This window comes from Rosa rugosa, chromosome 2, assembly GCF_958449725.1.
Source record: "Rosa rugosa chromosome 2, drRosRugo1.1, whole genome shotgun sequence".
Classification (NCBI taxonomy): domain Eukaryota; kingdom Viridiplantae; phylum Streptophyta; class Magnoliopsida; order Rosales; family Rosaceae; genus Rosa; species Rosa rugosa.
Window position 1 is genome coordinate 57,707,732 of NC_084821.1, and position 25,693 is coordinate 57,733,424.

Sequence of the window (25,693 nt, forward strand, 5' to 3'; positions counted from 1 at the left end):
TTGTATGGTTATGACTTTGCCTCTTTGGTATATAAATATAGCGAGTACGTACTCCTATAATTGGCTGGTGGTGAGATCATGGAGGCATCGGTAACAAATGACTACCAAAATTTTCTCCCGTCCATGTACCAGAGTCACGGTGGATGACAATTGATGACCAATACGTCAAAGTTGACGCATCAAAAAGTGGTCTATCATCTAATTTTTGTAATTATTTAAATAATTAATGGCCTTTTTAATCTTTTCTTCGCAATTTCTATCACCAGACGAACTCAGACGTCATTAAGTTTCACTAGGGCACCTTCCAATCACAGATTTGATCAAGCTCCCCATGGTTCCAGATCCGCTCGACCAAACGACAGAGATCATTCATTACAAAATGGAAATCAAGCTGATTAATCTAGGATAATTCTTAGGTTTCCTTAAGGTGAACATGCTCATTTACCCCTCCTACCTAGTTCAGATCCATTCTAATTAAACCCTTCAACGCTTCACCTGCAGCCTTGAAAGTTTTTTTTGGCTATGGGACCAAACTGTTGATCGTTATACTTTGAATTTCACACATTGGATTCATGTCATTGACAAGAACAAAGTCTAGTGTTTGAAGAAAGGAAAGAGTGTTAGTCTGATCTTGATTTGAATGTCAAAGGGCAAGCATTTGAGCAACCTTCTCTAAATAGTGGGATGAGGTTTCTCTCCTTTTGGCATCATTGGTCTTTGTGGAAGTTGTAGTCACTGAAATTGTGAGCTGGTTATTAAGATATCTGTAAGTATATTGGCCCATTGCCATTCAACAAATGATTTCCCATTACGACAAGGAAACCGGAGCTTCAAGAAAAGAGAAAGATTACAAGATCGGATCTTAAAGAAAAGATCAAGCCAAATCGAGTCACTGATCTTGAGTTTAATGTGTATTCATTCCATATTAGTTGGTATAAATTGATATGCATATCGGTTGTTTTGACTCAATAATCTCTTTGCATTAAAGTGGTTTTTAACATGCATATCAATTTGAGATCTTGTTTAGGAAAATGTCGATTGCATATTCAAAAACTGTTTTAAACCTTTCCATGTTTATCTTAATTAATTATTAAGAAAAGATTTGATTGAGGGGGAGTTCTTCTCCCTTATAAAAAGGTTTTAAAACTAAAGTTTGTGTGAGTTTTTTTATGGCATAAATTGTTTTCTATTGAACTACTTGGTTTGTTCAAATCGTTTTCTAAAAACCCTCTTTACTTGTTTCATGTGTGATATTGCATAATCATTCATATTCACTCTCAAGATCAGTGATTCATTTGAGAGAAAGGAAGGTTGAAGATTGATTGCCGAGAATGTTGAATTAAGAGTTAGAACAATTATAAATCAAGTTAGCATTTGTTGCTAAGTGAAAGTGATTGTTATGAACAACACTACTTGTATATTGTAAACTCCTTTGATTAATATTGGATTGTTTTTTCGTGTTGGCTACGTTAAAAGCCACGCAGTGAAGTTTCCTCAGTGGAGAGGTTTACACTGCGTTAGCAAATCTTTGTGTCGAGTATCGTATTTTCTTTGGTTAATTTCTTTGAGATAAAATATTTTATCAATACCTGTTCCATCTAGTATTTTCACTTGGCATCAGAGCGGGTTCTAGAACTCTCTAGAGATCCCAGGAAAGATGGAACATTCACGTGATAGGGCTGCTGGGGGATCTATAAATAGTCCTCCATGGTTCGAAGGTGGATGTGAAAAATATACTCAATGGAAGATTTACATGAAGTCATACCTCTATGCTCAAGATGAACACGTGTGGAACATCGTAGAAAATGGCTGGAATGTACCTATGGCAAAAGCAAAAGAAGAAGGCTCTTCCACTGCCACTCCCAAACCAAGGAAGGACTGGACTGAGGAAGAAGTTCGTGACTTGCAAGCAGATTTCAAGGCTAAGAACAGCATCTTCACAGCCCTATCGGAGCGAGAAAAACTGAGGATAAGTCATTGTGATACTGCCAAACAGGCATGGGATCTCCTACAGACTACCTACGAAGGAAATAAAAAGGTACGTGCACAGAAACTGCAAGCACTGATTTTTGAATTCGAAACCATGACCATGGCAGATGATGAAACCGTGGACGACTTCCATGGTAGAATTCTTAAGATTTCTGGTCAGTGTCGCAGTCTAGGAGCACCTTTTGATGAAGATAAAATAGTCAAAAAGATACTCAGGGCTCTGCCAGAAAAATTTCACTCAAAAGTCACTAGCATAGAGGACTCTTTTGATATAGATGATTATCCACTTGATGAGCTCATCGGAAATTTGAAAACCTATGAGATGAGATTAAAACCTGAGAAGAAAAACAAGGGTGTAGCTTTCAAAGCTGTGAAAGAAATTGAAGAGGAAGAAGGATCGCTGGACCTAGCTCTACTGACAAAGGAATTCAAAAAATTTCTCAAAAGCAAGAACTCCTCTAAAAACGCAAATGCTCCCAGAAGGAATAACTATACTGGCAGTGGTAGCAACAATGACTACAATGGTAAGAGTGGAAGAGGAAGCTTCAAAGGAAATCAATCAGGAAAACCAAAGTGCTATGAATGTGGTGGTTTTGGTCATATATCTACTGACTGTGGAAATAGGAAGCTTGGAAACAGCAACAACAAGTCTCTTCTTTCAACTTGGAGTGATGATGAATCTCAAGAAATTGAAAATGTGGCCCTTGTATCATCACTGTTGCCTGATTCTGAAAGTGACGAGTATTTCTCTGATGATGATGAAACAAATGTCCGCTGCAAACAACTCTACAAAGCTTCAAAGGCTACTCTGATTAGAAACTTGAGCTTGGAAAAAGAAGTAGACTTCCTGAGAACTGAAAAAGAAAAGGTGGAGCATCTATTTGAATCCTCACAATCTGCATGGAAGTTGGAGAAAAGCAAATTCTTGAGTGAATCAGCAGATCCACAAAATGACCAAGAGATACTGACGTGGAAGACTGAAAAGAATGAGTTTCTCAACAGGATCAAACTACTAGAGCTGGATGTTAAAGGACAAAGAGCCTTGAACTTGGAATTGTTGGCGAAAAATGAGTCTCTTCAACACGAGTTAAAATTAACTCAAGAAAGATACATCAAGTTCGATATCAGTTCCACTTCCATGTCCAAGTTGCTCGGATCAGGAAAAGCTCCTCATGATACATGTGGGCTAGGATACACTGGAGAAAATTCCAAAAGCACCAAGTTCGTACGAGCCTCAAAACCATCTGTAGAGCAGAAAGATGTCTCCATTGATGATCATGTCAATAATATAAAGGAAGGTAATTCAAACCAACACCTTCAGGTAAAACTTGACCAAGAATCCCCCATTGGTCAACCCAGGTACGCAAACCCTAGAACCTTTATTCCTACTTGTCATCACTGTGGTAAGATTGGCCATATCAGACCTAGATGTAATGAACGGTTTTCAAACTTAAAATTCTCTCAAGAAAAATGTACTGTTGAAACCTTACAGGTTGAGCTTAAAGAACAAAAGGAACTTATTAACAAATTAACTGAAATTGTTTCTAAGAAGAATCCTCAAGCTGAAAGAAGAAAAGATGTCTGGACCAGAAAAATTGAAAGCAAAAATCATAGGTCCCTTGTTAATGAAACTGATGATACATGTCTTTTTATTTGTGCTAGCCAAACTCATCAACGCTCTCACATTGAGGCAACTTGTTTAGTAGCTTTAACTGCATTGGCAGACAAGCGACGAGATTTTTGGTATGTAGACAGTGGTTGCTCAAGACACATGACTGGAGACAAAACCTGGTTTACTTCATTTGAGGATGAAAATACCACTGGATCAGTCACGTTTGGAGATGGGAGGAAAGCTAACATTCTAGCTCGAGGTACAGTAAACACTCCAGGTATACCTAACCTTAAAAATGTGTTATTCGTTGAAGGATTAACTGCAAATCTGATTAGCATCAGCCATTTGGCGGACGACTATGAAGATGTCTGGTTTAACAAACAGAGATGTTTGGTCCTAAATCAGAAAGGAGAAAGTGTCATGGGAGGTAAGAGATCTGTCGATAACTGTTACCACATTCAAGCTAATGAATCTTCTAGTTTGCAGTCTTGTTTGTCTGTTAAATCCACAGAGGAAACCTTTGAACTTTGGCACAGAAAGATGGGACATGTCAACTATCAGGACTTGCTGAAATTATCTTCCAAACAATGTGTCCGAGGCTTGCCAAATTTAAAAGGTAAAACTGACAAGATGTGTGGAGACTGCAAGGTGGGAAAGCAAACTAAGGCACCTCACAGAGTGATAAATTCTGCAACAACCACACAAGTATTGGAGCTATTACACATGGATCTCATGGGACCAGCTCAATCTGAAAGTCTTGGAGGTAAGAGCTACATACTAGTGGTTGTGGATGATTTCTCAAGATACATCTGGGTAAACTTCTTAAAAGACAAAACTGAAACGTTTGAGTCCTTTAAGAATTTGAGTCAAAAATTAATCATTGAGAAACAGTCATCTAACAACTGCTTAGTGAGAATAAGATCAGATAATGGAACTGAATTTAAAAATGCCTCTTTTTCTAACTACTGTCATGAGCTTGGTGTGTCACATGAGTTCTCAGCTCCAATCACTCCTCAACAAAATGGGATAGTGGAAAGGAAAAATAGGGTATTGCTAGACATGGCTCGAGTAATGCTACATGCTGCAGGTTTAAGCACAAACTTTTGGGCTGAGGCGATTAGCACTGCTTGCTATACAATAAATAGAGTATTCCTCAGACCAAGTACTGATCAAACTGCCTACGAGCTGTGGAAAGGTAAGAAGCCAAATGTTGGACACTTTCATGTGTTTGGCAGTCCTTGCTACATTCTACGAGATAGAGAGCACCTCGGTAAGTTTGATGCTAGAAGTGATGATGGGGTGTTCTTGGGGTATTCTCTGAACAGTAGAGCGTATAGGGTTTACAATAAAAGAACTCGTGTTGTGATGGAATCCATTAATGTTTCTATTGATGATCAATGTGTGAAACAGGACGTAACATTTGCAGATACCTCACCCTTCTCGGTCACACCATCACAGAATACTGAAACATCATCTGAGGAAGAGGAAGAGGAAATCCATGACAACATTTTTGAACCAGCTCCCACCCAAAGAAGAGGGTTCAAGCAAGTTCAAAAAGACCACTCCACTCAAGATATCATCGGCAATCTAACAGATGGTCCGATAACAAGGAGAAAGGCTGCAGTTCAGGTAAGTTCCTCCGAGGTAAGTGAAGAAAATGTATTACTGTGTTTTATTACCGAAAATTTGGTAAGCATGAACATTATATCTCATTTTGGTTTTGTGTCCATCGTTGAACCAAAAAATATTAAAGCAGCTTTGTTGGATGATAACTGGATTAGCGCTATGCAGGATGAACTGAATCAGTTTACTAGGAATGATGTATGGTACCTAGTACCACGACCTAGTAAGTGCAATGTCATAGGAACTAAGTGGATTTTCAGAAATAAAAGTGATGAAAAAGGAAACGTGATTAGGAATAAAGCCAGACTAGTTGCTCAGGGATATTCATAGGTTGAAGGACTTGACTTTGACGAGACATTTGCTCCTGTAGCTAGGTTGGAATCTGTTAGATTACTCCTATCCATTGCTTGTCATCTCCGGTTCAAATTGTTTCAAATGGATGTCAAAACTGCTTTTCTGAATGGATTTCTTCAAGAGGAAGTTTATGTAGAACAGCCCCCCGGTTTCCAAGATCCACACAACTTATATCATGTCTACCGGCTCAAGAAAGCCTTGTATGGGCTAAAGCAGGCTCCTTGAGCCTGGTATGAGAGGCTATCCACTCATCTTGTGGGAAAAAGGTATACTAGAGGATCCATAGATAAAACATTGTTTGTGAAACGAACCAAAAATGACATTATTATTGCCCAAGTGTATGTTGATGACATTGTATTTGGTTCCACCTCTAAATATCTTGTCAAAGAATTTCAATCTGTCATGGAAAGTGAATTTGAAATGAGCATGTGTGGTGAACTAACATTTTTTCTTGGATTGCAAGTAAAGCAGATAGACACAGGTTTGTTTCTCTCTCAATCAAAATACGCTGAGAACCTGATCAAGAAATTCGGTCTTGCTTCCAAGAAGACAGTGACCAATCCCATGAGTACAACTGCCAAGTTGAGCGAAGATCATGAAGGAAAATCAGTTGATCCTACTCTCTATCGAAGTATGATTGGGAGTTTGCTCTATCTCACTGCCAGCAGACCTGACATCTCTTACAGTGTGGGAGTGTGTGCTCGCTTTCAAGCTAACCCTAAAGAATCACACATGGAAGCTGTCAAAAGAATCATCAGATATATCTCAGGTACAATTGACTGTGGCATTTTCTATACCTTTGACACTAACGTAGAAATTGCAGGATATTCTGACGCTGACTGGGGAGGAAACTTAAAGGACAGAAAAAGCACTTCAGGGGGATGTTTCTTCATAGGCAACAATCTGGTTGCCTGGCACAGCAAGAAACAAAATTGCATCTCTCTTTCTACTGCAGAAGCTGAGTATGTTGCAGCTGGGAGTTGTTGCACGCAAATGCTTTGGATGAAGCAAATGCTTCATGATTATGGCATCCCTCAAGGTAAGTTGTCTATCTTTTGTGACAACACTAGTGCTATCAACATCACCAAGAATCCTGTTCAACACTCTCGAACAAAGCACATTGATCTTCGATATCATTTTATTAGGGATTTGGTTGAACAAAACATACTTGAGTTAAGCTTTGTACCCACTGAGAATCAACTTGCTGATTTGTTTACTAAGCCTCTTGACACGGTTAGGTTTGAGATGTTGAGAAATGCCCTAGGGGTATGTTCTAAACATTGATGCACAAGAATGACTGTCCACTATTGATTGAGAAAATTTTGATCCTAGTATCCCTTGACCACAATCACTAGTGAATTGTACATATTTTCAGCTATACTTTGTTGTCATGCCTTATTCTGGACAAATAAAATTGTGTACTCATGTTCAGTCACTGAATCACGTAACCTTACTATGCACCTTCACTTATAGCCTATGTGGGGGCATGCTTTGTGTTTCCTGTCAAAAGAGATTCGGTGAAGTAGAGGAACTGCTTAAAATGCTCAAATGATTCATTCCCTCTTCTCAAAGTAATCAGGTCCTAGTTGTGGTGAACTTTCTAGGGTTTGTAAGAAACGAGAATGGATAACTATATCCTATCTCTCCGAGTAATCAGGCCTTAGTTGTGGTGAACTTTCTAAGGTTTGCAAGAAACGAGTTGGTGAGTGATCTTTGCACGTAAAATAAAATATTGCTGACAACTACTCGAGACTCTCTCCATGGAGCATCCTTGTTATGTTTAGTACCCTAAGAACATCTGTTCTGGGAGTTGCTGAGAAGATTCTTGTTACATGAGTTCAAATTGTCACAAAATAAAAGCAATCAATGACTCAAATCAAATCCGTGCTTGGGAACAATGTTTCCTACTCCTTCTCAAGGAAATATCATGAGCTTGGTGTACATGGTTAGTTTTCCTACTTCACTCCTTCTCTCTGTCATTAAACTTATTTCTAAGCCCCACATACTGGTTATACTCACTTTTATCACAGTGTTATTCCCTATGGTCTGAATATGAGTCCCAATTCTTTTTGTTGATAGAATACATCATGCTTCGTGCTCTGAACTAGGTTCCTTTCACTACGTGATTTGTGCTTTCTATGATTGAACTATGCTATATTTTCTCTCTTCAATATGACTAATGCATTCATTGCCTTGATACTTAGCAAAGGAAACGATCATGTGATATAATTGCTGATTATGGGAATATTTTTGCCTCTTCGTTTCCTTTCCTTGCTTGCCCTCTGGCTGTTCTTAATTTCCATAATGATTATGCCTAAGTTGAGGGGGAGACGTTCTCTGCATGCGTATATCTAGGAAAAATAAATTGTCATAACTTCTCTCTTCAATTGAGACGCTATCCCAATCGGTGTGTTCCTTGGTTTTCCCTAAACCTACCTCTTCAATATATAGCCTCTCTTGTCTCCCTCGGATTTTATTCTTGGTTGTCTCTGTGTGCAGGTTCATTCACTACCTGGTTTCTCTTACCATGGTTCGCACAAAACAAACCACTCGACTTGGAGGACATCGCCGCCTGCCTCCTCCAGAAGAAGGCCGTCAGGCCGCTGTCAGAGCCGGGATTCTCCATCCCGGCATGCACCGTGTACGTAGTCGGAGTCCTCCTCCTTGCCCATCCTCTTCAAATACATCTTCTGCTGCTCCTCCTCCTGTCTCTCTGGAGACTCTCCGTGACCAGATCTTGGTGGCTGATTGGCGACTTGCTTGTCTCACGACGGACATGGACGACATGCATTCTCTTCTGGTTCGTACTCGTCATGCTCTGACCACCCTCACACAGGAGATCCGGAACATGCAGCGCCACCCTCCCGGGTTTGACGCTCCCCGTCCTTCCAACGCCATGCAGGAGCCTGTTGCACTGGAGGAGAGCTCGGATTCCATTGATGAAGAGGAGTTTCTAGACAACGTCACCAGGCTTTGTGAGGAATTTGACGTGCCTTCCCATTCAAAGGGGGAGAAGTAACAAAACAACCAACTCTTTTAATTTTTCTGCTATTTATGTTTTCTGCAGTTTAATTTCTATCAAACAATGTTTATTATTTTCATGTTGGATTGTAAGTGCATAAGCACAGACTATTTGTTGTTGGATGCTTGCTATTATTAGATAATATTGTTTTATTTTGGCAACTTGGATCTGGAAAAGGATGGAAACTGATTCCTTAATCCAAGTAGCACCCTTTGTTTAGTAATCTGTGTTTATCTGTGAAAACTGACATGCAGGACAAAAGGATGGAAAAATCATGTGTTGAATGGGAATGCCCAAAGGGGGAGATTGTAAGTATATTGGCCCATTGCCATTCAACAAATGATTTCCCATTACGACAAGGAAACCGGAGCTTCAAGAAAAGAGAAAGATTACAAGATCGGATCTTAAAGAAAAGATCAAGCCAAATCGAGTCACTGATCTTGAGTTTAATGTGTATTCATTCCATATTAGTTGGTATAAATTGATATGCATATCGGTTGTTTTGAGTCAATAATCTCTTTGCATTAAAGTGCTTTTTAACATGCATATCAATTTGAGATCTTGTTTAGGAAAATGTCGATTGCATATTCAAAAACTGTTTTAAACCTTTCCATGTTTATCTTAATTAATTATTAAGAAAAGATTTGATTGAGGGGGAGTTCTTCTCCCTTATAAAAAGGTTTCAAAACTAAAGTTTGTGTGGGTTTTTTGATGGCATAAATTGTTTTATTAATTTCTATTGAACTACTTGGTTTGTTCAAATCGTTTTCTAAAAACCCTCTTTACTTGTTTCATGTGTGATATTGCATAATCATTCATATTCACTCTCAAGATCAGTGATTCATTTGAGAGAAAGGAAGGTTGAAGATTGATTGCCGAGAATGTTGAATTAAGAGTTAGAACAATTATAAATCAAGTTAGCATTTGTTGCTAAGTGAAAGTGATTGTTATGAACAACACTACTTGTATATTGTAAACTCCTTTGATTAATATTGGATTGTTTTTTCGTGTTGGCTACGTTAAAAGCCACGCAGTGAAGTTTCCTCAGTGGAGAGGTTTACACTGCGTTAGCAAATCTTTGTGTCGAGTATCGTATTTTCTTTGGTTAATTTCTTTGAGATAAAATATTTTATCAATACCTGTTCCATCTAGTATTTTCAATATCACCCCGCCCGGCTCGGCGAGCTGGTTCACAGTGAAGTCTTAGTTTATCTTGTTTCACTTGAATAATTAGTCCAGTCACATGAACCTAATTAACATATTACATTTCGAGAGTTTCTATTGAGACCTCTAAATCTGCTTACTTGACCTCACTCTATTATGAATTATTAAATTACATATATAACCTACTATAAAATGACTATTAAGGACAATAATTATACTAAAATATTTTATATAGACTTTCCAATTCAATAATATTAGATTGTATTTTTTATTATTTTCCTTATCTATTTTCATTTTCCAATTTCACTACATACTCATTAAAGCATTCATATATATTTAATAAGAATTAAAAATATGATTAAGATCATGTGACATAAAAATGTATGATATATATGTTTTTTTTTTTTGAGCGAAAATGTATGGTATATATGTTGAACGCATATTGGTGAGGGAAAACAAAATGAATCCTCTTATGATTTATGACCTAAATCTAAGTCAATCCATTATATTTGAAAAAAAAAAAAAACTAGCATTTAAAAAAAAAAACTAAAAATATTTAAATAATTAATCATGTGGTACAAAAAATACAGAAAAAAAAAACATTAAAAAACAAGTGATTTTTTTTTTGAGAATAAAAACAAATGATTTTTTTTTTTTTTGCACAGCTAAAATAGAAAATAAATAAATAAATAAAAAAGAATAATTCATGGCATTTTCTTATTGATTGGACATTAATTTTTAAAACTCGTTTGATTAAGAAATGTATATTTAGTTAAGATTTATAGAGTGATTAAATCATTGAAATGACTAAATTTTTTATTTTAAAGATAATAATTTGTTTGCAAATTATATGAGTGAGGTTATTTGAGGAAGTTTAGTGAAGTTTAGTGAGTAAATTTAGTGTTTGAAAATTTGATAAGAGGTGTAAAAAGCATAGAGGTCAAGTGAGTAAATTTGGAGGTTCCAATAGAAAAACTCGCCAATTACATTTCTAATGACTAATAATTAAAAAATTTGACAATTTCATTAATTAAGACTTGAGAGGCTCTCAATACCAACCCTTTATTCAAAAAAAAAAAAAAGGAAATCTAGCTTACCCCATCCAAAACTCATCGATTATGTCATTGATCACAAGTTTGCTGCTTGTGTTGTGTGGCCATTGAAGCATGCTCGGATCTGTTGGTACTGATCAGTTGAAGAGGAAAATTTACTGAGACTCATTATATCGACATGAAATATAATCCAATCTGACAATCATATTCATTAACTCTACAACAATTAATATGATCGAATATTAATATGATGTCGTGCTATATAGAAATACCGTATGTGTCAATGCATTAGTAACTCGGTACAAAATGTATGTAAATACTATGTATTAGATGGAGCAACATTTACTTTAATATATTGTTAACTTATACTGGAGGAAACTAAAAGCTTATTCGAACAAAAGATCTTTTTTTTTTTTTTCTATACTATGTAGAAATCAATATGCAAGCTCCATCAATATTCCAAAGTTATTTTTCCTATGGTTCCTGCAAACATTTCATTGCACATGCGTTCAAGAGAACATTTTCTTCTCCTGTTCGATGTGATGTATATCATTAATCATTTTCGTGGTTGATGGAGTGGTTCCTTGGATTGTTGTTCTATCATCTACATGCCTATTAAACCAACTGGTTGTTTCTAATTTTTTATCGATAGGAATAATTTCGCTTCCAAAATTGATCAATGATTGACTAGTACAAGACTTTGGTTCTGCTGCTATTGTAGTGTAGGATGTAGACACTAGGGGAGGGCAGAAACCGAACCGGGGGAGCAAAACCGGCCGAACCGGGCCGGAAAAATGGTGGCGGTTACCGAACCGGAAAAAGCAGTGCAAAAATATTCAGATTTCGAACCGGACCGGATTGAACCGGGTCGGAACCGGGTTAATTATCAGAACCGACCGCAAAAAACCGAACCGGTATATTTATTATATTTATATATATTTTTATTAGTTTTCTTATGTGTCAATTTATGATTGGTGGACATTTGGTTGCATGTAGAACACCCGCACCCGATCACTCCTAAACCTAAGTAACCTAAACCTAAACCGAGTGCGATCTCATTCAGTCTCCACTCTCAGTCTCTCACACTCGGCCTCCCATCTCATTCTCTCTCTCTCTCTTGACTCCACACCGAGCCCGACTGCACACCGCCGCAACGACCGCCACAACGCTTCACTCCGAGCCCGACTGCACACCGCCGCAACGACCGCCCGCCGATGTTCACGCCGAGCTCGATCTTGCTGCAGACGCTGCTGGCTGCCCGCCGATGTTCACGCCGAGCCCGATCTTGCTGCAGAACACTGCTGGCTGCCCGTTGATCTTCACGTCGAGCCCGATCTAGCTGCAGAAAGTTGTTTGCTGCCCGCCGATCTTTACGCCGAGCCCGACCACGCCGATCTTCACATCGATCTGCAGTTTTGTCGCCTCTCTGACATGGACTCGGTAATTCACTTTTCTGTTTTCACTTCGATATTCATGGACTCTCTATTGTGATAGGTTTTCTGTAAAACTTGTGAGGATTCGGATTGAACTTGTGAGACTTTGGATTTTAGGGTTCGGGTTAAAATCTTCATTGTTCTTGAATTTTTTTAAACTTTCAGATATTTTCACTCTCTCGAGTCTCTGGACTCTCTCATTCTGTTCAATTTTGATGCAAATCAAATTAGGGTTTCGGCAAATCAAATTAGGGTTTTAATTTGGGGTTTCTGGAAATCAAATTAGGGTTTCTCGTTAACTTGTTGTTAGCTTGGAGTCTGTTGTTAACTTGTTCATGGGAGTCTGTTTTTAACTTGGAGTTTATTGTTAAGTGTTAACTTGTTTATTGGAGTTTATTGTTAACTTGGAGTTTGATTTTATTGTTAACTTGGAGTTTATTGTTAACTTGTTCATGGGAGTCTGTTTTTAACTTGGAGTTTATTGTTAACTGTTAACTTGTTTATTGGAGTTTATTGTTAACTTGGAGTTTGAGTTTATTGTTAACTTGGAGTTTATTGTTAACTTGTTTATTGGGACTTTGTCTATCTGTTTGTTTTTATTTTGTAGATTGGTGATGGGACGTCACAGACTCCGACTCAGTCTAGCATCGGAACTACACCAGCTTCGGCTGAAGCCGGACAACTCCTCATGTCTCCTTCTGTCGCTGCAACACCAACTTCTGCAGCAACACCAACATCTGCAGCAACACCAACTTCTGCAGCAACCGGTGAAGCTCAAGAACTTGGGAAGAGGAAGAACCAGTCAGAAGTCTGGGATCATTTTGTGAAGCAGAAGAATCCAGATGGTTCGACGATGGCGAAACCGAGAGCTAAGTGCAAATACTGCCCCCAGACCTATGCCTGCGATTCCAAAGCCAACGGGACAACATCGATGAGGACTCACATGCAGTACCAATGCAAGAAGTGCCCGGCTTACATGCCAGCAAAAAGGCAGAAGTTCCTTTCTTTCGAGTCTGCTTCCTCAGGTGGTAATTTAGTTGCTTTAGCTTATGATCCCATGAAGTGTAGACGAGCATGTGCTAGGATGATTGTTAGGGACGATTTGCCATTTAGTCATGTAGATGGGGAGGGATTTAAGGATTTCATGAAAATTGCTCAACCAAAATTCACAGTACCTAGCCGTAGGACAATCTGTAGAGATATATGGGATCTCTATCAGTTTGAGAAGGAGAAGATAAGGGAGTTTGTAGCTAGGAATAATCTGAGGGTATCACTTACCACTGATACTTGGACTTCGGTCCAGAATATCAATTATCTTGTCCTCACTGCCCATTTCATAGATGAAATGTGGGTGCTGCACAAAAGAATTATCAATTTCTGTGTTATTCCAAACCATAGAGGAAAGACCATAGGTAAATTGATAGAGTCTTCCTTGATTAATTGGGGTATCGAGAGGGTTTTTAGCATTGTAGTTGATAATGCTTCGAGTAATCAAGTTGCACTTGATTACATGAAGGAGAAGATTGGAAATTGGAAATGTTTAGTGTTGGGTGGGAGTTTTCTGCATGTTAGATGCTGCTGCCATGTGTTGAATTTGATTGTGAGGGATGGGATGGAGGAGCTTGATTCCTCCATCGATGCAATTAGGAATGCTGTTAAGTTCATTAGAAGTTCACCTGCTAGACTTGACAAGTTTAGGAAGTGTGCTTCAAGAGAGAAGGTTGAACATAAGGGGGGTATAGTGCCTTTGGATGTCTGCACAAGGTGGAACTCCACCTATTTCATGCTGGACATTGCTGTTAAGTATCGGCAGGCCTTCTCTAGGCTTGAAGATGAGGATCAGCAGTATGAGAACTATTTTCTGGAGAGAGTTGGAGGAAGTAAAAGGGTTGGGCCGCCTAAGAATGAGGATTGGGAGAAAGCTGCGAGATTAGTGAAGTTCCTTAAAATCTTTTATGATGCAACCTTGAATTTTAGTGGGACTAAGGTAGTAACTTCAAACCAACCTATTCAATGGATTTGTACCATAGTCGATGAATTAGAAGAATGTGCAGCTAGTGATGATCCTTTGATGGTTAGCATAGGGTCCTCAATGAAGAAGAAATTCGACAAGTACTGGTTGAGGTTAGAGGACATTAACACAGTTTTGTTGCTTGCTGTTGTATTGGATCCAAGATACAAAATATTGTATCTTGAATACTTTTTTCCAAAACTGCATCCGGACAGCAGCATGGTTGAATTTATGGTAGATGAAGTGAAGAGGTCCCTCATGCAGCTATACAACGAGTATCACCAATCTGATCCTGTGGCTGCACAAGCCTCAAATGATCTAGCACAGCCTCCTGTTTCTGATAGTGCTTCTGCACAAGGAGATGATGACTCACATGCTGCATCACTAAATAAGTTTATGAAGCTTAGGAAGGAGAAACATGTGGTGGAGATCAGGAATGAAGTCGACAAGTATTTGCTTGAAGCTGCGGAAGACCCTGCTAACAAAAATTTTCAGCTTTTAGATTGGTGGAAGGAGAGTGCTGTTAGGTATCCAATTCTGTCCAAGATTGCAAAGGATGTCTTTGCTGTTCCAGCCTCGACAGTGGCTTCAGAGTCTGCATTCAGCTTAGGGAAAAGGGTTGTGGATCCATTTAGAGCATCATTAACTCCAAACATGGTTGAGGGCCTGGTTTGCCTCAACGATTGGTTAAGGGGTGGAGCTTTTAATGAATACAAGGAGCCTACTAGGTCGGAGCTGGAGCTTTATGGTGAACTTGAAAAGCTTGAATCAGGTAAATTTGTTATAAAATCCGTTTGTTATTTTCTGTGTTGTTGAATTTCAAGTGTCAAACTAATAGGAATTTGACAATTTGTTGCTGTTTTGATTGGTAGGGAGTGTCATAACTCAGGTGGATGTTTCTGCAGAAGAATGAATCATGCTTTAATGTAGAGAGATGCATGTTATGCTGCTGTTTTGGTGTTGGCTGCAGATTTGCATATCTGCCTTTTAGTTTTTATGTTTTCATGAACTGTTTTTAAGTTTGAAACTCCTTTGTTAGTTAAATTTGGGTATGTAATAACTAATGGACTGGGTATCTGTTTCTGGACTTGTGGTTAACTGGTTGTTATGAACTTTGCTCTATGGTTTATGACTTTTAAGTTTGTCAGATTTTTCTGCCTTTTTTCCTTCTAGGACTTTATGAAACTGTGTATTGAACTGCATTTTTTCCTCTTTATGCTTGTTGTAATTGTATTGAGCATTTCATGGGCAGGTTGTGTTTATGCTTGTTTTGCATGGATTTGTAATTGGGCCGTGAATACTGAATAAATAAAAAAAAGCCCATTTAGAACCGAACCCGACCCGGGCCGAACTGAAAATTCGGGTCACCGAATATTCCGGCCCAGCCCATTTAGAAACAGTTGTCGGTCCAAATTTAGGCCCAACCGAGGACTCCGGGTCGAAGTCGGGTTCGGCCCAAAACCGAGCCGGGCCGACCCGAGCCCAGCCCTAGTAGACACGTCTGTTACATAGTGATCGATCTCTTTGGGATGAACCATTTATTGAAATTGAAAATTTATATCATCATTGCTTCTAAATTTTTTCAATATGGTAACAAAATATCGTTGATTTTTTTTTTTTTTAAAGGCTTGGATAGGTGAGGAAGAGATAAGGGAGTGTATTCGTTATTAGGTCTAGAAACCCTAACGCGGCGGCGACCAAATTGAGAAACCATTCTCGATCGTCCGGCGGCGGCCGTGGCAACTCGGCTGGCCTTGGCCTCGCCGACGTCATGCAGTTTTGCTGCCGAACGGGGTCTGATTTGCGATCGTTCAAGGGTTCCCTTGTGTTTGGTGTCGCTCAAGGTTCTGGCAGGAGGTGTTTGGCTTCGGGTTGGGTGCGACATCTCTGGGAGGTGGCAGTTTTCTCGTTTTGATGGTGGCTTGGATTGATGGCGCGGCTCGAAATTGAGGGTGGTGTGGATCGGGGTCGTCGAAAACGGGGCAGGTTGTGGTGGCGTTGCTGTGATAGCGAGGTTCGTCGTGATTTTGGTCGTGGCGGCGGGGTTCCGTCGTGATTGGGTCATGGAGGTCTTGGCTTGGGGTGGCAAAATCAGGGCGGTGCTGGGATGGTTAATTTGGTGTTCTGGAGGTGGAGGCTGCATCAGAGCCAAGCTGGGCCTGCTCGTCCTTGAATGGGCCTTCTTTTGGGCTACCTTGGACTGTACAAGCTTTGGGCTAGAGCTTTTACCCTAGGCCCATAAAATTTCTCCTTGTTTTACAGATACTATGTTAGTAGTTTTTACTTTCAATAATTCCTTGAGTGTTTAGGGATCTATACACTTTATGTGTCTATAGTGCCTCTGGAGCAGTACTGAAGGAGGATTTACGCTAGTCTCTACGAATTTAATGTATAATGAGTGGACATATTTCTATGTACCACCGTGGGTACTACCACACCTTCTTGATCTGTCTAGTTGACGGTAGCAGAAGGGTATGTAATGGTCATTCTGGCATGCGATGAATGATACTAATGCCCGTTTTGGGTTTGATTCAAAAAAAAAAAAAAGGTGAGGAAGAGATCCTTCCTATCCTCTTAAATTAAGAAAATGAAAACAAGAGTACAAAGGAGGGGGACCAAAACCAAAACCTCCCAAATAAATCATAAAAATGAAACATGAAACTAACGAAAATGAAAGTTCGGAAGACCCAAGTGGTCTCTGTTACAAATTTACAATGTGCAAGTATAAAGGGTGGAGCAGAGTCCCACCAAATCAAGCTTGTAGAAGCAGTACCAAAATTCGCTAATGCATAAGCAACTTGATTACCTTCTCGAAATATGTGAGATGAGCGGAAATTCATTTGAGAAAATATCGCTGATCGATTCAGTTCAAATTGATTAAAATACATATGAGTCCTTCAGCAGAATTGAATATCCTAGTCTCTTTAGGATCATGAGACAAAATCCAAGCTTCGACTTATTAAAATCCAATTATCTTCTCAAACAGATAAAAGGAAAATGGAATTCCAAACACCATGCCATAGGCTTGACAACTTTTTAAGCATTGACAAAATTGCAGTTCACTCGGATCTCGCCTTCATTGGGTCTTGTAAGAACTTGTACATTTCCAAGCTTCACCATGGATGCTGCAAACTGGCTCTCGAAAAGAGAAGGCTGGGAACCTAATGCATCAACAAACGGACCGGTTCTCATATCCGACTTGAGCAACTGATCTGTGGATAACAACCCCAACTTCTTGTGAAGATTCGTGTAGTATTGCATGTCAAATGTCTTCGGAGTTATGGCATCAAGAAAAACCAAGTCCGAGTCTTTTTGGCATTTCTTCTTCAAGAAGTTGTTCAAGTACATAGAATTTAGTGAAGGGTCAGGCTTTCTGGTTCCATTGAAGTTTGCAAGCCTTTGCTTGAAGGCAAGGCAAGTACTTCTACCAATGGTGTGTGCTCCTGACAGAGCAACCAAATCAAGCATGTTCAAGCCTTTTTCGTGAAATAGTTGGATCAATGCAGTGATATTCTCATGGCCCTGAGGAACCGTCTCATCCGCTTCTCTGGCAATCGAAATCTTCCCATCTCTACGCCCGAATGGGACTTCCCAAAACGGACCTCCGGCCATGATGGTGGCATCTCTTGTTGCAGCAGTGAGAATGTCCGCGCAAGACACAGTTTTAGGGCACTGCCTCTCAAGCTCCGCCTTGATGTCATCGATTACTTGGAAACCTCTGAGTGTATAGCTTGCATAAGCTCTCCTCTCACTCCCCCGATGGTTAAGCAAAATTGATGCATCGCAACCCTACAATGCATATAGAGTATTGATAATCTAAGAACGTACATAACTTTACATTCAATTCATCTTCCCATTATAAATAAGAAATGAAAAGGATGTATAGTGTAGTGTTTCGATATCATTAACAGGACCATACATTCAAACAAGAAAGACATGATCGATAGTTCAGATTGACAATGAAAAAAATAACGTCCATATAATTTGAAAAGAACATTTCCTAGACCTTTTATATTTCGATAATATAACTACACAGAATCATAAATTGCTTGGAACTCATTAATTTAGGTAATGAATGTTCAATACTTGCTTACCCTCACAACACAATCATGGAAGTGTAAGCGGATGATGCTAGCAGCCAAAGTGAAATCCTTCTCGAGCCAGTCTACGACTTTTTGCTGAATGATGCCCTCTGCTTGTGGACAAGTTTTCATGTAGTGACTGAAAGACAAAAGAGCCTCAGCAGGCACCTGTGCAGTTGCTTTGACTGGTTTAGCAGCGGATACATTAATACTCATGAACAACTCCAATGTGAGAACAAGGAGAGCAAATAATGTAGAAACTCCCATCTTCATGTTTAATTTCTGTAACTAAAACTAGTTCAGTTTCTGGTATATGATTAATTTTCTCAACTAACCTTTGTGTTTATATATAGCTCCAGAAAGGAGATGATCTGTTGCATGTGGGGTTTCAAAATACGTGAGAAGCACTTTCAACACAAATAGTGAACATGCCAACATGTAGCTTTGCTGGTCTCTTTTCAGAGGCTGATACTATTCTTAATTCATGGTGCATATCTGAGTCCACCCCACAAATTTTAGATTGAGGCTAGGTCCTACTGAGGAAGAATTAATCCACCATGAAGTGAGAGACCTCTGGCACAACACAAGCTACTCCCTGGACCAAATTAAATAAGTTTTTATCAGTCTTCAACTATTGTTTCCATTTTCTTTGTAACACCAACATCTAATAATATTTGAAGTTTCTCATATTCCATTTGCAAAATTAATAGCTAATCTGATTACTATTGCTTAATTGCTGAAGCGTGTTGAAAAAATCAATCAATGATAAGTCCAAGACACATTCTCTAAAATTTATTTTTACAACAGGGAGGAAATATCATAGCAAGTTCACCCGTTGGATTACTAGGTCTATGGATCAGAATACTATTCACTGCTTTTTTATGATTGTTTCCACCTGTTGGACTGTGTCATTAGAGCAGGACATTGTTCATTCAATATTCTATTAATTTATTTATTGTGAATGAGAAATATATAATGTAAATAAATAGTATTAATGAACATTAACTTGATAAAACCTACTAACAAAGTCATTAAATATTTTAGGTGAACGAAAAAAGGTACCACATTTTTTTCCTTTTTTAGCTAGAAAAATATAGTTTAGAATTGTAATTCATAAAAATATAATGCAGATGAAATTCATTTTTTTTCATTGGATCATAAAAAAGTTTACAAAAATAAAATACTAATCATACATGAAAATAACTTCAACCAAAATAAAAAAATGCATTGAAATAACTAAAGTGAGGTGCTGTCATTCAATGGCCCACACACCGCATCAATTTTGAATAACCCAACGGCAACTAAACACGTGTTGTTGTAGTAAACAAGGCCTTCACGCGCCAATTCAATGGCCTGGGCTGTGAGCTGGGTAAGTCTGACAATTGGCTTCCCTGGACGGGTGGAAACTGGAATTTCTATTTTTCAGTGACCCCTGGGTCACTTGATGAGCTAGCTAGTGCCGTGGCAAAATGTCACCAGTGGCGTTGTTCTCATGTGAGAAGTTCATCTATTATTAGGCACGAGGAATTCTATCATAAACGGTTTTACAACACACAGACTCCAAGTTTTTTTCTCTATGGATCAGCTGGAAAAACAAGATTCATTGATGAAGAAACATAGAGTACTATACAATAACTGGGATATGGTAGAAGCTCTCCAATAGGGGGTCTTGAACTTCTGGCGAAGTAGCTGGACTAATGCCCAAGATCATTTCGCCCTACGCAATCAGAGATACCTCATCCCCAACTTCGGAATTTTGTGGATCAAATACAACTGTCACAAGTTTTGGGGCAAAGGGGAGCTGAATTGACCACGACCAACAACAATTTACAACAATTGATTCGAACTGGAAAAAAAATACAAGACAAGCAGCACACATTCACAACAGACAAATAATCACAAAAGAAAATCACATTCTACCCAAATCACACCAAAAAAAAAAAAAAAGGACACAGATTTTAATTCATATTGCTTGAAAGGGTGGGATAGTGTAATTCTTCTTAAGCTTTGCAGCACACAAAACGACCAAGTCCTTTAGAAACGTGCTCTTCATCCCCCGAGATTTCAACTTCTTTGTGTTTAGGCTTTTTCTTCAAGTCCTCCTTTGGCACCGTAATGACTAACACCCCATCACGCATTGAAGCCTTAATCTCATCAACCTTGGCATTCTCAGGCAACCGGAAATGCTTCGAGAAGCTGCCACTTGATCTCTCCCTGCAGTGCCACGTCTCCTTAATCTTCTGATCCCCTTCGGGAGGCTCTTCATCCTTTCTCTCTGCACTAACATGAAGCACTCTGTCTTCATGCAGTTCAAGCTTCACGTCCTCTTTTGTAAGGCCAGGAAGATCAATTTCGAAAACGTGGGAGTTCGAGGTCTCCTTCCAGTCCATTTGAGTATCGTCCAAATCTGAGTTGAAAACTCTGAAAGGATCCAAGAGAGATTGCAAGAGGGACATTGTTGTTAATTTTCTGCCTTTCTGGGACTCTGTTAATAGGGTTTGAGAAACTGAGCTTCTTCTTAGGTGTTGTTTAATTGGATTGTTTTGGTCTGGATCAGTTTGCTGGTGAATGGGTATATTTATATTGGAGGGCAAGAGGGGACAGTGATTTCTTGAAATTTCTAGATTTGGATAGAGTTTGATCGATTTTTTTTTTGGGTCCATTTCACTGTACTGTATCGTGCCATTATGACTTTTGAGTCTTTAAGATAAGAAACATTGGTGGAAGAGGATGTTGGAGAACTTTCTGGTAGGAGCTTGAGAGGTCTTGCCGTCTTGGAAGTCTTCGTTTCTGACTTGATTGTTGCGAGAGTAATGTGACATCGGGTTTTGTAATTTTTCTCTTTTGAGCATTTTATTATAAAGTATTAGGGAGAATTTCACAAATTGTAACTCAACTATGACTCATTCGACATAGTTGAGTGACCAAAGTGATATATTTGAAACTTCAGTGACCAAAGTGTCGAATGAGTCATAGTTGAGTGACTATTTGTGAAATTTTTCCTAAAATATTAATGATTAGATGATTAAAATATTCATATTTTAAAAGATCAACTAATTTATTTAACTGTTGTTAATTTAAAAGTACTCAATAAATTCTTATTATAAGATACTCATTGAAGTTTATCTCATGTTACAAATATAAAGAACAAAATCACATGAGGGAATGACTTTTTCTCTATAGTTTTTTCTTCTGCTACTCTCGCTTGAGAGTTGAGAGACTTGGGTCGGCAGCGGAAGGGAGCTTCTCTTTATCTCCGATCAGGTCTACAAGTACGGCTGGGGCAGGGAAATTCCTCCCACCTGATCGTAATCGGGGAAACGCTGATGGGGTTACCGATGGTATGGACTTTCGGCGTGACTTCCTTCAATTGATTTTGTTTAGCCTTGTCACTTAGGCTCATGAAATGTACCGTATGTCCGATGTGCCATCTGTTTAGATTTTGGGCCATGGGGCCTGGCTCCATTTTTATTTCTCGTTATTGAGGCTAATTAATAATTGGTTTTTCTAAGGCCCAAAGATCTTTTCTCTCTTCTTTTGGGTTTGGGGTTTAGGAGCAAACTCCCACCATTATAATATCAGGTTTTGCACCCTTTTAATTTGTGGTCAAACCAAACTTTTAACGACAAATTTGAAGACTAAGCCTGTCCAAATTGTTGAGAATATATACATCTCACATGGGAAAAATGGAACTTTGCCTATGGGTTTATAAGGGTTTGGGTCACTCCATCCATTGCCAATTGGTTTTGGATGTGAACCCCAGATTACCAATATCTACATCTCACATGGGAAAAATGAGACTTTGTCTATGAGTTTATAAGGGTTTGGGCCACTCCATCCATTGCCAATTGGTTTTGGATGTGAACCTCAGATTACTTTATCATGGTATCAGAGTGGATTACCCACGTGTGCATGCCTAACGGCCACACGGGCTCCACGTCACCCAAGTTGTCCACGTGTATGGCTTGAAAATTCGCCACACGTGCGGGGGCGTGTTGAGAATATATACATCTCACATGGGAAAAATGGGACATTGCCTATGAGTTTATAAGGATTTGGGCCACTCCATCCATTACCAATTGGTTTTGGATGTGAACTCCAGATTACTTTATCACAAATATCGTTTCTTCTTACGACTTTGCTTCTTTTTTAATTTTTTGTTTTCTTTAATATTCTTAAACCTATTACAGTGTCTTTCTTTGTGAATTGTGATCCCTAGTGTTTCATCATTACAACACTAACCAATGTACGAGTTTCGATTTTCTTTATACAATCATGGAAGTGAAAAATACAGAGCAATTAATATTACATTAACTAATGTACGAGTCTCGATTTTCTTTATACAATCATGGAAATGAAAAACGCAGATCATGGCCGGTCGGAGCCATAGTCTACCCGGTTTATCAACATGTTGAAAGAATCGAATGACATAATAGCACATTTAGTGCCCCAGCCCCCAAGCTAAGGAATGCAAAAACATAAACAAGGACTTAGAAGGGTAAATGTTCCCAAGTGTCATACTCTCATACCTTAATTTTCTACATTAAAAAAGAAGAAAAATAACAAAAGAAAAGAAAAGAAACACATGAGAGACAGGTTTGCTAATCTTTTGTACTGGTACATCATCACCATTCAATAATGGTGGTGTATTACTTCAACAGAAACAAGAAAACACATGTGTGGAGTTTACGTACAGAGGTACAGAATAATGGAATTGTACTTCTCCTTCCTTTCGATTATTTCCTTGGATCATGAATTCATGATAGATATTTATCATGCAATAGCAAAAATACAACGAGGAGATGATTATAGATATGCTTCCTCCCTGTTCGCATGGCCATATGTCCACTACTTGCCCTGCGCTGCTCTTCACTGCAAACACCAAATAATATTCCCCACCATTTTTGTCCGTTCAATAATGCTCTGCCTCTGCTGCAAGTTTAATTAGGCTGTGAATGAGTTTTCTCTTTTCTTAAACGATTCTTATATCTGTGCCATGAAAGTGCATGCTTCATGTTTGATTCTGTGAATGCATGTGTGTCAGAAAGTGCTTCGTATATATTCTCTGGAAATGGATGATAGCTAAGCTAGAAGCTATGTGCTTGAAGCTTCGTATATATAGAACGTACAGTTGGGTCGGTGAATAGAACAAATAAAAATGTCATACAGTACAGTAGACATCCTGAAACACATTTTAAGTTTAGCACACACATGAGGATGAGCTTCATAATTAGATTCTTTTTCCTTAATTCGTGCACAAAATAGGCAGTTTGTTTTTGTTCTGTGTACCGTTTGTTCTAATAAAGTTCCTTCAGGACATGCCAAGTTTGACATAAATTACATAAGATTCATACAAGACGCAACTAAGAGAGTGAGTAGGTTAATCAACACCCATTTATTCCTCTTTCAAAATAATTAGTCTTGTCTAATATCAGTTTATTCTCAGGGTAAAATACAACAGTTTGCAAGCATTTTATTTTAGTTTTTGGCTTTGTTTTTGCCTAAAGTGAATGTCGAACACCTTATTTTCACACTTTCCTGAAAAAAAAAATTATACGAAATTAATTACTCAACGCATTCACTAGTCCTTTTGCAACGGTCTAACAGCTATAGATTCCACACACATCAATGGCTAGCGGCAATTGCCAAAAATCAAAACGATTATAGGAAAAAGATTTCAAGGATTAATTTATAATTACTATGCAAATTTTTTTTTTTTTTTTTTGAAGGCCGGGATTTGGAACCCAGCCATCGAGGGGGACATAGGGCATTGACCTCGAGTAGAGTAACAAGAGTCCTCACAGAGTACATCCTGAATAATAACAGGAGTCTCTTCTAGCCATATATCATTAAGATAATTTAAACTAGCAAGGTGAGCTATATGAGCTGCACCATTTGCTTCACGGAAGACATGACAAATCTGAATTGAGTGAAAATAGGTTAAATATGACTTACAGCTATGCAAATTTCTTTCTAGTCCAAGTTTGTAGACTTGCTCAAACTTCAATTTTGTGTTCAGCTATTTCATCTTCCAAGTCTCTCCAAAACCAATAGTATATATCCACTAGAACTTCACATGGGAAAAAGAATGACCAAGAAAATAGAAACCCTAGAATACTGAACTCAAAACCAATAATAGAAACGTACAAATTAATCAAACTGAATGATTCTGATTCAGAAGGGAAGGCTCTAAGAAATGACTTAGAAAAAGGAAGAATACAAAGATGAATTAAAACACCAAGTGGTTTGTAATTGTATATAATGGGGAAGTAGTCAGTTGCATGATTTTGCCTCGCTTTGTCTCAAGAAGAAAACTAATTATTGCTTAGATGTCGGTTTTTTCACATGGGATGTCTCTCTTCTCTGTTATTCTCATCGCTCTGATCACATATCTTTAGGGTTTTGGTTAGAACTTGTTAGTATTTCCTCTTGTAGTTCATCAACTCAATCATGATCATCAAGCTACGTGGAAAATTCGTGTGGTGGGCGGTGAGTAAGAATCATCTATATACATACAATAGATAGAAACATTAGAGAATGGAATGGTCCACACCAACCCCAAACACAAATTAGAATGTAAATTGATAGGTTTGGAAAAGTTGGGTTGTTGCTAAGTTAAGGATAAGGAATAGGGGGTTGTATAGCATCCCATGTAGTTAGGTGTCATCTTTCTCCATGTGACATGCTTTTGTGTGCCCTAAACTAGACCACTGAATTGTTTAATGTGATTTTGATGAATTAATGGTTTGTAGATAGTGAATTAGACAATTTTTATGACTCAGAAACTTAAATTTCTAAGGAATTGGCCACTCTATTTATAGGTGGAGATTACATAATAAATATTTTTAGATATAATTAATAGAGAGAGTTTAAACTTTAAATTAAAGTTATAGTTAAGAAATCATGTTTTTCTCTCTGTCCCTCGCTAGAGGGTTCTCTCGACGGCGGCTTGTTGGCGGCGGTCTTGCATCTGCGATAGAGGAGGGGGTTTCTCCTCTCTTTCGTCATTTCCTCGAGGGTGACAGCCGGCTTGCTCGGCGTTCCATCGTGTTTATAGGCTATGGTCTTTTGCTCTCTTGGCTGTTCTTGCGGATGGAGATTGCGGGATTGGATTTCGGAAGCCCGATCTGGTGTTGGATTGTTTCAAAATCTGTGATCCTCAGATTGGGAGGATTGGGGAAGGGTTGAAGAGGGGGACGGTTCGGTTGAAGACGTCCGGAGATAGTAGGCAGCCTGCCATTGGTGACGGGGACTGGTGGGATCCGGATTGGATGGATCTTTTTTGGCACATGGCGTTCGAGGTGGCGGCAGCGGTGATCACGATGGCAGCGGCGGCGGAGGCGACCAAGTT

The 25,693-nt window shown here is 38.8% G+C and overlaps 2 protein-coding genes and 1 long non-coding RNA gene across 3 annotated transcripts; all 3 read right to left on the reverse strand.

The window, feature by feature from the left end:
- Positions 1–16,992: 16,992 nt before the first annotated feature.
- On the reverse strand, positions 16,993–18,637 carry LOC133734741 (peroxidase 7-like). The gene is made up of 2 exons (XM_062162362.1): positions 18,355–18,637; positions 16,993–18,049 (listed from the first exon to the last, which is right to left on the reverse strand). The coding sequence occupies exons 1-2, from the start codon at positions 18,613–18,615 to the stop codon at positions 17,297–17,299; spliced, it is 1,014 nt and encodes a 337-aa protein (XP_062018346.1). The 5' UTR covers positions 18,616–18,637; the 3' UTR covers positions 16,993–17,296.
- A 1,286-nt stretch (positions 18,638–19,923) lies between these two features.
- On the reverse strand, positions 19,924–20,899 carry LOC133728739 (18.1 kDa class I heat shock protein-like). Its single transcript, XM_062156171.1, has one exon. The coding sequence runs from the start codon at positions 20,796–20,798 to the stop codon at positions 20,343–20,345; it is 456 nt and encodes a 151-aa protein (XP_062012155.1). The 5' UTR covers positions 20,799–20,899; the 3' UTR covers positions 19,924–20,342.
- A 1,912-nt stretch (positions 20,900–22,811) lies between these two features.
- Positions 22,812–24,534, reverse strand: LOC133728104 (uncharacterized). Its single transcript, XR_009855612.1, has 2 exons — positions 24,298–24,534; positions 22,812–23,274 (listed from the first exon to the last, which is right to left on the reverse strand). It is a non-coding gene; the product is annotated as an uncharacterized LOC133728104 (long non-coding RNA).
- Positions 24,535–25,693: the final 1,159 nt, after the last annotated feature.

Coding starts and splice junctions, on each gene's coding strand:
- LOC133728739 (XM_062156171.1), bottom strand. CDS start 20,798: ATGTCCCTCTTGCAATCTCTCTTGGATCCTTTCAGAGTTTTCAACTCA.
- LOC133734741 (XM_062162362.1), bottom strand. CDS start 18,615: ATGAAGATGGGAGTTTCTACATTATTTGCTCTCCTTGTTCTCACATTG. Junction 18,050..18,354: donor TCCATGATTGTGTTGTGAGG/GTAAGCAAGTAT, acceptor TATGCATTGTAG/GGTTGCGATGCATCAATTTT.